Here is a 16,522-nt window from a genome sequence, read left to right on the forward strand (position 1 = left end):
TTGACACTGTTCCCAATTACCTGGAGTCTCACTTTCTTTACTTGTTTAAGAAAGGTGTCTTGGGGAACAAGTGAAGATCTGAAAGTACCCAGCCACATTCACAGCACATAATGGCATCTCAAGAAGTACACTGTCATCATTCATCACCATCACTTTCCAAAAGAGACAGTATTCAACTAAAACTTTTGAATAATGAATGATTTAATTTTAGGTAACAAAATGTTTTAAACACACAATAATTGATCTGAGTGGTCAGACAAATGTTCAGTCTTACAAAGCACATCAGTATCACCTATAATTGTATAGTCCTATGTTGTAGTCAACTGCCACATATGGCTATTTACCTTTAAATTAATTAAAAAGAAATAAAAGAATTAGTTCCTCAGTCATATAAGCCACAATGCAAGTGCTCAATATCCCTATGTGGCTAGTAGACATTTCCATCATCGAAGAAAGTTCTATAGGACAATAACTCCCAAAGAGCAAAAACCACATCAGTAACTGACAGAGTTGAAAAACAATTTTGCTAAGGTGAGGACTAAATGCAAATAGAATCTTTTAAAACCAAGATACGAATTTCAATTATGGTCAGAAACAATTGTTCCAAGAGCGAACTACCAAGGTTCCTAAAATCGTGAATTTCACTGCACATTAAAATAAAAATGACTGTGGTTCTACAGACACACCATTCTATGCCTTAAATTATTTCCTAATCAAAGCGAAAGCATTTTCATCAAAATTAACCATACCTATTTAAGCTAAGTTGGCCACTAAGAAAATCCTGAAAATTATGATATATCTTCAACTTGGAACCTCTTCCAAAGCTAGACTGCAGCATAATTCCAGGCATTATCTGGTACAAATAGTGCGAATAAGCACATAGCATATTCCAGTAGCATTACTTTTTCTTTGCAAACCAAAATAACCATGGGAAGAACCCATTCAACTAAACAACACATTCCATGCCTGCATTTATGGATCAAAAGGCAAAGAAAAGGGTGGGGAGACTTTTAATTAAAGACCCAAAGAACCCAGAAATACAATGGAATGTGTCAACTGTCATAAACACATAATTTGCCAAAAAATTGAGAATTGCAGGCAACATTTTACACATAGCCTAGGATTTTTTTCAGAATCTGCAATTCTAGCAATGTCTTGCTCAAACAGGCACTCATTTGCTGACTGCTATCAGTCTAAACATCCTAATAAAGAAAAAAACCTTCATAACTTAAAATATTAACATTCATTTGCTGCAGTTTCAAGCCTTGATGACAGATCATTCCGTTGGCCAATGTAGTTAAAGTGTATAAAAATAAATTCATTTACAGTTCACCTTTTGAAGTTTCATAAGCTAACACTATACTCATACTCAAGTTCCTCTTTTTCATCCACTCCCCGCCGCCCCCCCCCCCAACAGTTTTCCTAATTGTTTTAGAAAATTTTTTGCTACTTAGCGAACTGGCAGAGGCTCAGAGGTGAAAAACCCAAGATGCCAATTAAAATAATCTTTATTAATTTTAAAAAAGGGAGGAGATTTACATAATGAGTGAGATGTGCACCATCTGGGGGATGGTCATGATGGAGACTCAGACTTTTGGGGGGAGGGGGGAAATGGGCATTTATTGAAACCTTAAAATCTGTACCCCCATAATATGCCAAAATAAAAAAAAATTAAAAAAAAAAAAAAGGGAGGAGATAATGTGAAGTCAGGAGATAGCCTGGAAGAGGCTGGTGCTTTGGGCTCTTTGTGCAATTAATTATTATCAGCTGGAGCACAGTCCTACCAGCAAAGCTTAAGTTTAGGCATGACATAGCACTCCAAAACACATAACTAAACTTTTCAAGTATATTTGCAAAGTTGCTTTATACCCAATATCTTCAAATTATGTGAGAAGGAAATGGCTTCATTCAAGCATTGGAAAAAATTCTGAATCACCTAGCAATCAGACCTATATTAAATCTGTCTTCAATTAATGACAAGGTTGAATTCCAATCTTTGGGATCACTATCATTAAATTCTTGTCTCCTCTTTAATAGAAATGAAAAGCTATTACTCAAACCATCATTGGTCAATAAGATTTACTAGTGGGCTATACATCTGCCATGTTGAATAATAAGCAGCTGTACCTGCTTCGAATTGTGTATGGTTTACAAACATTTGTCTGCAGGAAGGTATTTCAGATTCACTTCAGTGTGAGGACAAGCCCATGTTTTTTCCCTGTACACTCCACAATATCCTAACCCTCCATATTCATTTGCCACCCCACTTTAACAGAGATAACCACAGCAATTAAACTTGCATTGATCATAAAAATAACTTCTCCATGTCCATTCTGTCACCTAGCATTTTTTAACCTTTTTTAAAATAGTGTTTTTACTGTCAAGGTCTATTCCATTACGTCAGATGCGTTATTTGAAAACTATAAATGACTGAAAAAGCTATTTAATTCATTTTGTGGGTAAAGATTTATTATTCTTTACATTTCAAGCCTTAAAGGTAAAGAGTTCCTTGCTAATGCAAGCAAATGTGATAATACCTGTAAAGAAATATGAAACTGTTACATACTGAATATTAAACCTTTTTAACAAGAATCCTTTATATATGTTATACCAATGAAAGAATGTAAATAAAATGCCTTCAATGGTCCAATAGGTCATTAATATTAGTGTCATGTCATACCGTTATGAAATTAGCCCTTCAGAAAATTGAGCTGAGGCAGGCTTCTTTAAGGGGATATTTGAAAAGAAAGCAAATTAATATAAATTATTTCAGCTAAAGTAAAAACCAGTATTGATGAACCAGGAAAATTAGAAGCTCTGAAAGGCTTAATTCAGTGAAACCTTGCAATGGTCACCTGCCTAGGCTGGCCATTGGCATGCTGCCAGATAAGACAGTATGTTGCCTACAGGATAAGGAGCCGTGGGGAAGAACTCTAGAACCTACTAAAGGGAAGCTAGTTATAGACCAAATAACCCTGCAGTCTCAGAACAGGTGTGTTCTACCCCGAGGGCTCGGTGCGATTCCATGCAATCCTAAGGATGATACATCAATCCCACAACTACCTGCTAGATTCCTGAAGACCTCAAGATAACCTCTGATAACTCTTTCCCACCTTCTAGAACCCAAGGGAAGGAGAAGGGGTTAAGAGGCGCATCATTCTCAGAGAAATCAAGAAAGGGGAAAAAAAGGCGAGCTCCCCTAGGGGCCTTAACACCACGCACTCAGACACTGACATTGCCCTAAGAAATGCATTCCCCCATTCTACCCTCTCTCTGTTCCTTCAGTGACCTTCTGTCCCTACTGCCTCAGGGAAGACAGGAGACAAGCCACGGCCGTTCCCCCCACCCCCACCCCGGGGAAGGTGCCTTTCTCCATGGAGAGCCGCAGAGAGAAGAAGAAAAAAGGTTGCTCCTCCCCAACCCACCCGTCCCACAACTCCTGGGTGCAGACACGATGGGGGAAAGAGGAGCAATGGAAGGTGACAGCCCTGCATTGGCCCAGGGGGTGATGAGAATCCTTACTCGGAGAAAAACACTGAAGATTCCTCCCTCCCACCCCCCCATCTAAATGAATGAAGTGAATAAAATGGGGAGAGGTGAATTAGTACGCCCAATTCTTGGCCATCCAGGAAGCAAGACAGAGAGGCCTTCGGACCCAGGCCTGGCCTTACAGCCCTCAGCTCTTTGCACTCCGACGCTCGTCCTTTCCTTACAAGCCACATCATTTAACCCTTTAAGCTAAGATAGCGCCCCCTCCTCCATCTACCCCAAACACGGATATACGCTCCCCACCCCCGGCCACAGACCCTACCCTGCCCGGGCCCAGACTCTAGCTTCTTCTATCCTTCCTACATCCTCTCCACAGCCCTCACCAGCCCGGGCCCGGCCGCACCTGGAGATGCTCCTGAAAACGAATTGGCAGAATCTGGGCCATGGCGCTGTCGGGGGGTATGGTCTCCTCCTGTCACTGGGGCTGCGGGGCAACTGCTGCCCGGACTCTCCAAGGGAGAGGAGGAGAAGGGGAGGGGGGAGGCTCGGCTCAGCAGGATTCTCTCCGGGGACGCAGGAAACTGGCAGGCGAACGAAAGAGCTCGGGTCGGGGGCGGAGGCTCCAGGGGCCGGAGAGCCGCAATGGCGGAACCGGGCGCAGCGCAGACTCCGGAAACGGCTGAGCCCTGCGGAAGGATCCGGAGACAGAACTCCGCCCTGTCACCTCACACCCTCCGCCTTATGTACCCTTCCACGGAGCGCCGCGCCGCGGCCGGGCGCAGGAATTCGGGGCGCAGTGCGCGGAGAGCCTGGCTTAAGATGCGGCACGGGGAAAAAATAGAGAAACTGAAGGGACTACTTTTTTAGACTCATCACTTTCCCTAGTCTCCAGTTTTTTTCCTCCCTCCCCCACTTTTTTTTTTTTTTTTTTTGTGCATTTTGCCACATCATGCGACTCCGAGCGACCGGCGTCATTTCCGTAGGCGCTTTAGGTCCCACCCACGTACTTCCAGGTGCACGTGATACTCCTAGGGAAGGGTCGGCTGGTTGCTGCCAGAATGGAGAGCGGGTTCCGAGGAAATGAGGCGTCTCCTGGGACTGAGGTGGCTGTTAGGCCACCTTGAGGCATGGCGGGTGCTGCTGCCTTCCCCTGCGGCCCCTGCCTGTTTCGACCGAGCCCCTTGCGAAGAGGACGTGGCGTGGGCAGATGGGCCCAGCCTCCCGCCCTCTCCGTGACTCAGGGAAACGGCCCCGCTGCGGAGCGCTTCCTTGGCAGCTGGCTGCAGCGCTCCTCCCCCGCCCGGTTTCATACAGTGGGTGGTTTCTTATGTCCCTGGGAGGGGGGAATGAAATGGGGTTGAAAATCCTCCCTGCCCTTACACACGCCCTTCTGACGGTTAGAGAACTTGACGCGCGGATTCTAAGTAGAACCAGCATTCTCATCGGGTGGTGGTAGAAAATTAGCTCAAAGGACAGTGAAGGCCATTTATGAGGTATTTCAAGCTGGCCTTACGGTAGCTTTTCTTAATGTTTCTGCGGACATTTTGGCAGACATGTATCGGTCTAGTTTAGTATATCATAAATAATGTTAAATGATTGGACCAAAATTGTAGCAGGAGGATTTTTTTTTTTAGTCACATCAAATTTAGAAGCCTCAAATATTTCCATAAGGAGAGTTGGCAAAACATAAAGGTTCTTGGAGGAAAGGGATTAACTCAGTGGGGACCACCTCAACGTTGTCCGTAGGTTAACAGTGTAGGCTATGGCGCTTCAAAGCTGGAGCATCGAACAGCTTTAAGGTATCTATGGCATTCATTATCAATTAATAAATAACCTTCCCAGTACTTTCTTGCTAAAATATGATGTAATATTTCATAATAGCACCAATGAAGTATGAAAGAATTTGGTTCTGTACCTTTCATCTTGAATGTGATCCCCCTGCCCCCCCCCCAAGATCTCCAGAAAAAAACCTCAAGTCCACGATAATTATTTTTGGTGCTCTTTTCAGTTGAAGAACACAAAACCCTATTGGGTATATAATAATTTTGTGTGTTAAGCAGAGTTGCTTAGAGAAGTCTGCTTAATCATTTTAGTTGCTTGTAGTGTTTTTCCCAAAATATTTACTGTGTCTCACATACTGAGGATGAGAGAAAAATCTGGCAGGAAAGGGAAAGGGTAGAGACTTCTGCAAAGAAAAGCCTTGCCACCATTTTCTAAGAATGAATATTTATGCTTCATTTTGCATTGTTAGGCCAAATACTTAAAGATGCTTTGTGTTCTGCAACATTTGAAATGACCTTTCTAATATCCATTTAATAGTATCTGCTTTAAGTCCTTTTTGGAAATGCACAAATTCTAATTTAAAATTTTAAGGAAGTTACTGTTTTTTATTATAGTAATGCAGTAGCTTAATCAGGTTACATTTTTAGTCTCAGAATCTGGGCTACAAGAGCTATATCATGAATGGGCTACTGAAATTTTATTAATAAGTATCTTGCATTTTCATATAGACCCTGTAACTTTAAGTACATTTAGAATACCCAAAGCAATTGATTTTTAACTTAGATATTTGATGTGCAATATCTAACCAAAAAGTGCTCTCAGGTTGTTTAAAGTGACTGCTGTGTCATCACACACAGAAATCTAATGAATGCATTGTTTTGAGAAATCATTTAGGGAGAAGAAAAATAGATTATGATATTCTGGATCATCATCACTGACCCTTCAAATCAATAAATCCAAAATTTTTCAAGAGGAAAAAAAGTCCAGATTAACATTAAAAAAACCAAAAACCTACCTATACCTTTTAAAAGATCTATAATTTGGGTGGGGTAATAAGAGATGTTTTTTGTGGGAGTATGCCATTCTTGCTAACGGTGTAGAAGCAGGAGAAAGGTGGTCAAATCCCTGGTTTAGAAACCCCAAGGGCTTAGGTCCTGTTAAGTTACCTAAGCAGTACCTGAATTTCATTATTTTCAGGCATTACCTTAAATTAGAGAGGAGAATAGATAATGTAATAAACCAGAAAACAAATCCTGCATTCCAGAATGTTTTTTTCTATGATATAATAATCTAAAAAATCTAATCAAATAATCTAATATTCTCAATAGAACTGCTATGAATGAATCATTCTGGCTTTTGGTGTCATAAAATGTTTTAGCAAGGCAGCCACATTAATAAAATAAATGGCCAAGTTCTTTCAATTTGAAACTAATTTTGTCAGAATGTTCATCCACAGGTCCTTGTCATGAGTCACAATAAGTGTGATTAGCAAAAACTACTTGCTTGATCTGTTATTTTGAGGAGTGGCACTTTCTCAAAACCTTATACAAGAAACCTGTATTGTGCCACTAATTTTATGCTTTATGCCAGGAACTATGATTACCCCCACCCCAGTGGAATGAGACCTCAAAAAAACCCTTTCACTGTAGGATTCCTCTGAAGCTGTTCATCTTCAAGCAGCCATGGCACTAAGGCCCCTGACTTTTAAAAACGTGATCTTTTAAAAACAGCTTGAATTAGCTGCATTGCAAAAGTCACAAAGCAAAGGCATTTCTCAGATATTCAGAGATTAACTTTAAATCAGAACTTTAAAACTAATCCATTGTACCTAATATTTACAATTCAGATTTTAACGAAGTCATGAAAGACACACTTTAGTATTACCCAAGTAAGATACCTGGTTTTGCCATTTAAACAACTTTGAAACATCTCTCAGCCCCTTAAGGCCACTGATAGGAATCCCAGTGAGATTAGACTGACTAGGTCTTTATGTTTTCATGCAAGATAAAGAATAGCAAAAAGATAAAGAACTCGATATCAAATGCCAAGTAAAAAAATATGCCCTGTATAAGGCACTGACTATAAGCAAGGCTTCCCCTCAAAATGAAAAATGAAGGAAACATTTTCAAAGCAAGAAAAAAAAAAAAATTAGGCCGGGCGCGGTGGCTCACGCCTGTAATCCTAGCACTCTGGGAGGCCGAGGCGGGAGGATTGCTCGAGGTCAGGAGTTCAAAACCAGCCTGAGAAAGAGCAAGACCCCATCTCTACTATAAAATAGAAAATTAGCCAGGCATGGTGGCGCATGCCTGTAGTCCTAGCTACTCAGGAGGCTTGAGGCAGGGGGATCACCTGAGCCCAGGAGTTTGAGGTTGCTGTGAGCTAGGCTGACGCCAGGGCACTCACTCTAGCCTGGGCAACAAAGTGAGACCCTGCCTCAAAAAAAAAAAAAAAAAAATTAATGGCCATTTTATTTCAGTATGAAATGGACCTGAGTTTATACTCTTGACATCATTCACTAGTCAGGTTTGTATTAAAGCTTTATATATTTATATAAACAAGTTTTGTAAGGTATCATGGATGGCAAGATCTATAGTTAAGTCTATAGTTGAGCATATTTCCAGTGAAAAGGCAAAAACAGTCCTGTAGGAATCCAACCTGGAATGTAGTCACGTTATATAGGCTCCTCCCTTGTTTTCTAAAGGTTAAATCAGATTCCCACAGAGGAATGGAGTGGTTCATGACATTACCTTAAAAAGTCATCTCACGGCCGGGCGCGGTGGCTCACGCCTGTAATCCTAGCTCTCTGGGAGGCCGAGGCGGGTGGATTGCTCAAGGTCAGGAGTTCAAAACCAGCCTGAGCAAGAGCGAGACCCCTTCTCTACTATAAAATAGAAATTAATTGGCCAACTGATATGTATATAAAAAAATTAGCCAGGCATGATGGCGCATGCCTGTAGTCCCAGCTACTCGGGAGGCTGAGGCAGAAGGATCGCTTGAGCCCAGGAGTTTGAGGTTGCTGTGAGCTAGGCTGACGCCACGGCACTCACTCTGGCCTGGACAACAAAGCGAGACTCTGTCTCAAAAAAAAAAAAAAAAAAAAAAGTCATCTCACGAAAGTTGGTTTAAATATAGCAATTCACAGAACATGTGGACAGAAAACCTAGAAGCATTTTAACTCTGATGATCAATAGAGAGTTAGATGGCAAGCAACAGTCTTTCACATGCAAAAGCCAAACTCACAAGAAGCTCTATAGCTCACAAGATCTATAAAATCTTATATCAACAGGGTGAGAGTGTGGAAACAGCTGTGAAGGGCTTTTTTTTTTTCCTATTTCTAAATATGTAGAACTCTGTTTTCACTGCCTAGAGTTATTACTGTCACCGGTTCAAAACAAAGCATGACCCACAAACATTTTCCCTTAGCAATTTTGAAGTTGTGCCAATACTCTAGAGATAGTTCTTCCAGTAGCAATGCACATCAGCAGCCTTGTTAATGGTAGTAAACTTTCACTTCCTCAGAATAGTTAAGGACTCAGACTTGGTAAACAAAGTTTTGGTTAACTCAATAATAACAAAATTTCAAGGAATTCTAATGTTCTTCAACAAACATGTTTCAGTACCTACAATATAAAATTAAATAATGGTAAACTCTGTGTAAAGCCTTTTTGAAAAAAATTGATACAGGCAAAGCAATTCTGAATCTTGAAGCCCTACAGTTCATCATGGTAAACAGTTTTTATATAGTACTCCTACAAATGTAGCCTGATCTGAATATGTACCAAACTTAGGACACACTAAGATTTACTTTTTAAAAATGCCTTATGTCATGACTGTTAAAAGTATATTATTATGTAAAACAAACCAAACATCTAGTTATCTCCTTTTCCTGGTTGCTCTTATTCCAAATAACTTTGAGTTTGGGGTTCTATGTATAGAACCATACAACTACTATTCATTCTGTAACACTCCAGTGAGGAAAATATATAGCATTCATATGAGCCTACCTCATATTTATTGATTTAAATTTTATTTTTCTTTTCTGAGCCAGCCCCATTAGCACCAAGAAAAGTTCTCTAGGTTAGTTCCACTGGCCACTGATCACTTGGGATCAGTAGTTCCAAATACAGTAGTCCCTCCTTATTTACTGGGGATATGTTCCAAGATCCCCAGCGAATGCCCAAAACCGCAGCTAGAACCGAACCTTATACAGTATATACCTATGATAATGTTTAACAAAAATTAGGCACTGTGAGAGACTAAATAATAAAACAATTATAACAACATACTATAATTAAAGTTACATGAATGTGGTCTTGCTCTGTTAAGATATCTTATCATACTGTAGTCACCTATTTTTGGACCACAGTTGAACACAGGTAACTGAAATTCCGGATAAGGAGGGACTACTGTACAAAGCTTTCTACATGGTGAAAATAAAAACTAACCTGATAAAGACAGCTCTTACAGTCTCTATATTTTAGTTACTGTCTAGCTGAGCCTCCAGAGCAGATGTGGAAATGAGATTAAAATTCCATTTCTTTAAAGAGCAATAAATGAAGTAGCAGACTAGCATACAATGGCACACTATACAAGGAAAATCACAGCCCAAGCTGACTTTCAAATATTTCTACCTGCAAGAATAAGCAGCACTCAAATCATTCTTCATTTGACTACTTAGTGTTAACCCAAGATACCACACATTGCAAAACACCCTTCAATACACCCTTCTTGAGGTGACACCAATAATCTTTCCATTGTTTAACTCTGTTTCCTCTCCCCAATCACACAAATTCTCACTTTTTGCTTCAGTCCAAGTCCTACTCTTCCTTGAAAACTCAGCTTAAAATCCATGTACCTATTACTCCAGCTATTATAGTATTTATTGACTGCACCACCCATTTAATCTGAAGCCTCAATTAACTTATGCTGTTAGTAATGGAGTTAGCACAACAATCATTTATAAATACATCCCATATGCAAAGCACCACACTGGATGCTGACTGTATTTTAGATTAACTCATCTCATTTCCTTTATTTTGGCTAAGAATCAAGTAGTATTATTATTAGGTCAGAAAAATATGGATATTTTATCTGGATAAATAATATGATTGATTATTTTCTTTGAAAAACCTTTAACAGTTTCACAGGGAATTTTATATTATTTATATAATATTTAAGTTTAAAAGAACTAACCAATCATAGGAGTACTCTGAAAATCTTTTGGAAAATAAATATTAAAATTTAGTGATTTCTGATATTATGCTCAGTCTCATCATCTCTGCTATGAAGAAAAGAAAAAAAAGTAAAAATCAGAAAAATCTGACATTTCATTAAGACATTTTCTTGCAAATGAAATGTTCCTTTAAATTAGAATGGGAATGTGAAAATCAGCTTTTCTGGATTCAAGTACAAGTGGTGAAAAACTGAAATCAAAACAATAATACTGTCATCCCTTAGTATCAGCAGGGGTTTGGTTCCAGGACACCCTCCCCAATACCAAAATCAGGCAGATGCTCAAGTCCCTTACATAATATGGGTGGTATTTGCATATAACCTACTATATCCTCCTGTATAGTTTAAACATCTCTAGATTACTTATAACTAATACAATGTAAATGATATGTAAATAGTTGTTATACTATTTTGTTTATTATTTGTATTATTTTTTTATTGGGTTTTCTTTGGCATATTTTCAATCCAGTCTGCAGCTGGTTCAATCTGCAGGTACAGAACCCCAGATAGGGAGGGCTGACTGGATTTCCTGACATGTGAAATATATTAATATATGAAATTTGAATTTCACTCTCCATACAGTTTTATTGGAGCACAGTGATATTTGTTTGTTTATGTATTATCTGTTGTTGCCTTCATACTACAATAGCAGAGTAGTTGCAACAGAGGTTGTATGGCCAAAAAGCCTAAATTATTTACTATCTGGCTTTATCAAATTCAAATCAGGTAATTTTATTATTTCCTATAGATAGTTTGAACATACTGAAAAATCATTAAATATCTAAATATCCCAATTAAGATAATAATGAGGCACCTTTTTGTCTATAATTAAGATATTTGTGAGGGACCATAAGGGTGTAACAAGATTGGCACTTTCCTACATTGCTGGTATGAATATAAGAACTGGCTCATCTGTTCTGCAAAGCAGTTAAAACACATTGCATCAGGAGCCTCAAAAATCACTTTTAGTGCTGTATAGAACTTGACTATAAGAACATATCACAATTGATTAAGCCTTTTCCTTATTGATAGCTATATATATGTGTACTGTTCTCAAATTTTTACTATTAGAAACAATGGTATACATTTAACATTTTAATTAATGTTGTATTTAATATTTTTACGGATGCTGTATTTAACATTTTTATGTATTATGTAATATTTAGTATCAGCAACTGATGCTAAATCTACAGGAGTCAAATTTTATGAGGAATAGAATATTTTATAAAATCTCAAAGAGTTCCTAGGATTTAAATCTAGAGATGATTAGGTCATCATTTGATGACCTAATCTAATGAATCCAGATGGCCTCACAGCTCCAACCTTACTAGATACTGCGAAAATGTTATCTAAGCAATTTATTCTCCTACAGCAACACTTTTTAGGCATATTAACTGTTGCCAATATGGTAGGAATGAATGGCATCTTATTGTTATTTTCATCTGTATCTCACTAATTATTACTAGTAAGGTTCATTATCTTTCCTTATTTATCAACCATTCCTGTTTTCTCTTTTAAGAAATAACTGACCATGTCCTTTGCCCATTTTTCTGTTATAACACTTATCATAGTTTGTTTTTGCTCTATTTTGTTTAGTAATTTGAAGGTGAATTCTCATTCTTTGAAGAACAAACTCCTCCATAACCACCACCTTTCCTCCAAGGTTATTTCTACCTTCTTCCCTCAACTAGAGCTAGCATTCCCTTGATACTACTTTTCTCACAACCCTCTCAATGAAAATTGAAAAATGGAAATTCTTTTTATCAATACCGTTGTCACAATTATCTCAAAGCTGTAATGATGTCCTTCCCTTCTAACAAATCCACATATCCCACAAAATAATTCCAAATTCCACAGGTGGGCTTTCAAAGCTTTCCATAATGTTACCCAACCAACATTTTCAGCCTACTACTATTCTCCTATATATACTCTATGCGTCAAGTAAACTGGACTGTTTGCCACCCATATCAAACATCCCCTGGGACTTTCTAATTCTGTCTTCATCCATGCTCTTCCTAATACCCATCTGTTTATCAAAAATTTATCCTTCAAGGAAAGCTGTTTCTTATAATACCAACAAAAAAATATAGAAAACAATTAAGAAAAAAATCACCATTTTGCAACCCTAAGAATAAAACTGGTTCAAGTAAGAATCAACTGATGATGAATCCAGATGGCCACATTTTGAGAAATATTTTACATCATTTCAAAGTATCTCCCCCCAAATTACTAATGAATTATAAGAATAGGTTAAAGAAATAAACACCCTAACCAAGTAATCAAAATCAATATAACAAATAAGGGACAAATGCCATGTACCTCCAGATGTAACATCCAAGAAATGTATCATTTCTTGTATCATTTATGCAGTATATTCTAGTCTAGTAAAAAAAAGGCATGACCAAGAAGAAACATTAAAGAAACCCAAATTGAAAATATTCTATAAAATAACTAACCTATATTATTAAAAAATGTTAATGCTGTGAAAGGCAAAGAAAGACATAGGACCTTTTCCAGATCAAAAGAGACTAAACACAACATATAATCCTCGACTGAATCCCAAACTAGAGAAAAATTCTATAAAGGCTGATATTGAAACAACTGATAAAATGTGACTATGGACTATAGATCTAGAATATGTTTAGTAAATATTTACTGGATTAAGGGAGCTTTCATTCCAAGAATCCACACGGCCCCCCACACCACATCTAAGGAAATGCCCTGGTACATATACCTGAGAAGAGAAACTGACAGGACTAAATGATTATGTGTCCGTAGCACTAAAGATAAAAATGAACAAATTAAAATGCTGGAAAGGTAAAGAGAAACCATAACCACTCACCTTACTTCATGGACAAAGACATGGATTTGGGTCCTTGTGAGATTTCTCAATAAAAGCTTCAAGTTTCTAATATTGAACATACAACTGTTTAAATTCCAAAGGAAATAACTAGAAAAGAGTTGCCTATAAAAAATATAAATTCTTAATTTTTACACAAAATATCTAAAAACACACATTATACTGTCTTTTGAGTTTAATGACACTAATAGCTTTATTTAACAAACATTGAGTGACTACTATGTGCAAAGCACTATGCTAGGTGCCATGAAAGATACAAAGATGAAAAAGACATAGTCCCTGCCCACAAGGAGCGTATAATCTAGTGAAGAGACAGACAAATACACAGATAACTAGAATACAAGGCAGTAAACAAGAGTGGGTAAGTGCTGAGTGTGGCCTGAGTGTGATACTAGCTAGCCTCAAGGTTCCAATTTGCAACACTTGTGAAACAGTGTTGACTGCTTTGAAAATCTCAAGATCCACATAATGGATGTTTCATTGGTCCTACCCAAGCAGCTGGAGACAGTAGAGTAGGCCCGATGGAACGGTTGTTTGAAAGCACTGTCGCATCTACATACGTGGTGCTGATATAAGTATGCAGGTACAGCTAAAAAAGAACGAATATATATATATATATATATACATACACACACACACACATACATATATATATATATATATATATATATCATCTGTCCTTTGGTTAATGGCTATAGCTAATGTTTTAAACAATATACTTTTATATAAAAAGGAATTTGTATAATCCCAGAAAAATCAATTTAAAGATTAATATTAATTCAAGAAAGAATCCTGCCATAGGCAATTTTATTTACTAATTGATTCTTTTCTCTAAATATCTATAAAGCTCTGTAGCAATTAAACAGTTAGACATCTAAGTATTGCTGAGTAAAATCTCTTATGTTCAGCCTTCTGAAGGAAATGGTCACATACCTGATATAACACTATTCTAATAGCAACAAGAAGGCCTTAAAGAGATTTAAGGAAAATAATTTTTAATACTTCAATGCAAATGGAATACACGCTGATTAAATACAAGTCAATGTTCTTTGAAAATATCTCAATGACAGCGTTTGATACCAGTTAAGGCCAGCAGAATTGAAGTGAGGAAAATGTTACATGTATTGTCTTTCATTGGTTTCATGTATGCCTATTACTATGGCAATGCAATCTTTTCTTTGAAAATTCCACTTATTAGTATTGATGAGCTTTGATTTATAAGCTTTGATTTGCTTTTAGCCCTTAGGCTAATAACAGCTGCTGACCACTTCCTCTTGGTAGTGTTGTCTGAAATAACTGGCAAAGTAGAAACACATCTCCTGGCTGCTTTTCCTACTTCCTGAATTGGAGGGTTCAGGGCTTAGCCTGTTTCCTTCAGTGTGTCACTGTGGTCCTGGGTCCTCTGCTGCTTTCTCTCAAGGAAACGAGCCCGTGCATCGGATATGGATTTGTCATCATTTCTTCTTTGCATTTTCTTTAGGACTTCTTTTGATATTCCATCTGAAAACATTACAAATTAATCCAATAAAACTTGAGGTTTGAGAGTCAGTGCTAGAAATGGTAACAATTCTTAGAGAAAGAGATGCCTGAATTTTTCAATGTTAAGAAAAGAAAAAGAATAAAGAGGAAATTAAATTTTGCCCTTGCCAAAAAAGGTATAGCCTATGGTTAAAAAATTAAGAACACTGAGGCCAGTGATACAGAAAAATGGACTCTAATTCCAGCATGTGGCACAGTGTTGTAACACTGCAACAAAACACCTAGTGGCTAACATTTCTAAAGACTCTTCTATAATTTCCTGAGCAAAATTCTTCACCATTCTATTTCCCAGTGATGTTAAGTAAGGAAAATACAATTATTCTCCATCATTCAACTTCAATAAGCTTTACTGAAAAGCTTTTTGTGTATGTGAGCTTATAACTAAGCTTTTTGTCCTAGTTCAGTACCACAATTGTTCATGCCTCCCAACCAGGGACCTAATATTTCATGGAAAAAGCCCCTTGGAAAAAAGAAGTTTCTGAGATAGTAATTCACAAAATTTTATAAATAAAAATAGCAAAGCACTGTTGGGAAGTAGTATGGCATAGCGGTTAATAATAGAACAAATGATTCACTCACCCTTTAGCTGCTTTACATTTTCCTTATTTGTCCATCTTCTCCTTGCATCTTCTCTCACTTCACGTCGAGCCACACTGCTCAAATCATGTGCATTAAATTCATGCAACTTGGGCAACAAGTCTCTCACCCATTCATAACGAATCGGACACACAATTCTTGCGTAGACTTTGGTGGTAACTAATACCTCATGAAAAATGATCCATTCAAGTTTGGTTTCCTGTTCATGAAGCTATATAAAAGAATTCATTTAAGGATGATAATTCAATAATCTGCCCTATTCAACATTAGACCAGCCAAATAATAGCCCAAATCTTTCTGAATGAATTCCTATCTTCTTCAAATAGGAATGGGCTAACCAGTACCCATATATATATATATATATATATATATATATACATATACACATATATGTTTCATATATATGTATGTATGTATGTATGTGTATATATATGTAAATTTAACCTTAAAGCAAAAAGAAGACATCCATATATTACTTATTTTTACACCTTTACAAATTTCTTCGCTTTATTAAAAATAAGGTACTTACTGCTGAGGAAGGATGAATGTGAACTGGGCTTCCACGCCCATCCATTGTGCAAAACGTTCTCCCCACAGATCTATAAACAGAAAAACAAAATGCTGAAGACCAGAAGTAAGACAATGAAGTAAGTAGAAAATTAAGTTTAACAATACACAATTACATACATTCTTTGTATATTCTACTACGGAGTATTATAGGCAAAGGTTTAAGTTTATTCAGCTGTCACTATAATCTGTCTACTAATTCATCTTAAATTAATGACATAATTTAAATAGTCACTACAATTAACTATAAGCATTTCTGGTCAGTAAGTAATAATATTAACAATAATGTTGTGTTTGTGCTTTAGAGTTTCCAAAATGCTTTCATAGCAAAGCCTCAAAACAACTGAGGACTTTGAGAGCCAGGACACTTTATTAAAAGAGAGTCAAAACTGAGACTCAAATAAATTAGCTAGCCTTCTCAAGATCACAGAGCTAAGGCACAGTGAAACCAAGTCC

The 16,522-nt window shown here is 37.5% G+C and overlaps 2 protein-coding genes across 5 annotated transcripts in view; both read right to left on the reverse strand.

Annotated features, from left to right (window-relative positions):
- The window catches only part of CLTC (clathrin heavy chain), a 77,669-nt gene extending 73,480 nt beyond the window's left edge, over positions 1-4,189 (reverse strand). For 3 of the 4 annotated variants that reach the window (XM_012770394.2, XM_012770311.2, XM_012770155.2), the window contains exon 1: positions 3,893-4,189. In XM_012770394.2, the coding sequence (XP_012625848.1) occupies positions 3,893-3,934 (42 nt within the window). In that variant the 5' untranslated portion in view covers positions 3,935-4,189. The remainder of the gene's footprint in view (positions 1-3,892) is intronic. The other variant, XM_012770227.2, reaches the window with a different exon arrangement.
- Positions 4,190-13,530: 9,341 nt separating this feature from the next.
- DHX40 (DEAH-box helicase 40) overlaps positions 13,531-16,522 on the reverse strand; it is a 47,396-nt gene continuing 44,404 nt past the window's right edge. Inside the window, exons 16-18 of the mRNA XM_012770019.2 lie at positions 16,029-16,098; positions 15,482-15,710; positions 13,531-14,863 (exon numbers count right to left, since the gene is read on the reverse strand). Of these exons, the coding sequence (XP_012625473.1) occupies positions 14,724-14,863; positions 15,482-15,710; positions 16,029-16,098 (439 nt within the window). The 3' untranslated portion in view covers positions 13,531-14,723. The remainder of the gene's footprint in view (positions 14,864-15,481; positions 15,711-16,028; positions 16,099-16,522) is intronic.

The sequence above is a fragment of the Microcebus murinus genome, chromosome 18, assembly GCF_040939455.1.
Source record: "Microcebus murinus isolate Inina chromosome 18, M.murinus_Inina_mat1.0, whole genome shotgun sequence".
In the NCBI taxonomy this organism is placed as follows: Eukaryota; Metazoa; Chordata; class Mammalia; order Primates; family Cheirogaleidae; genus Microcebus; species Microcebus murinus.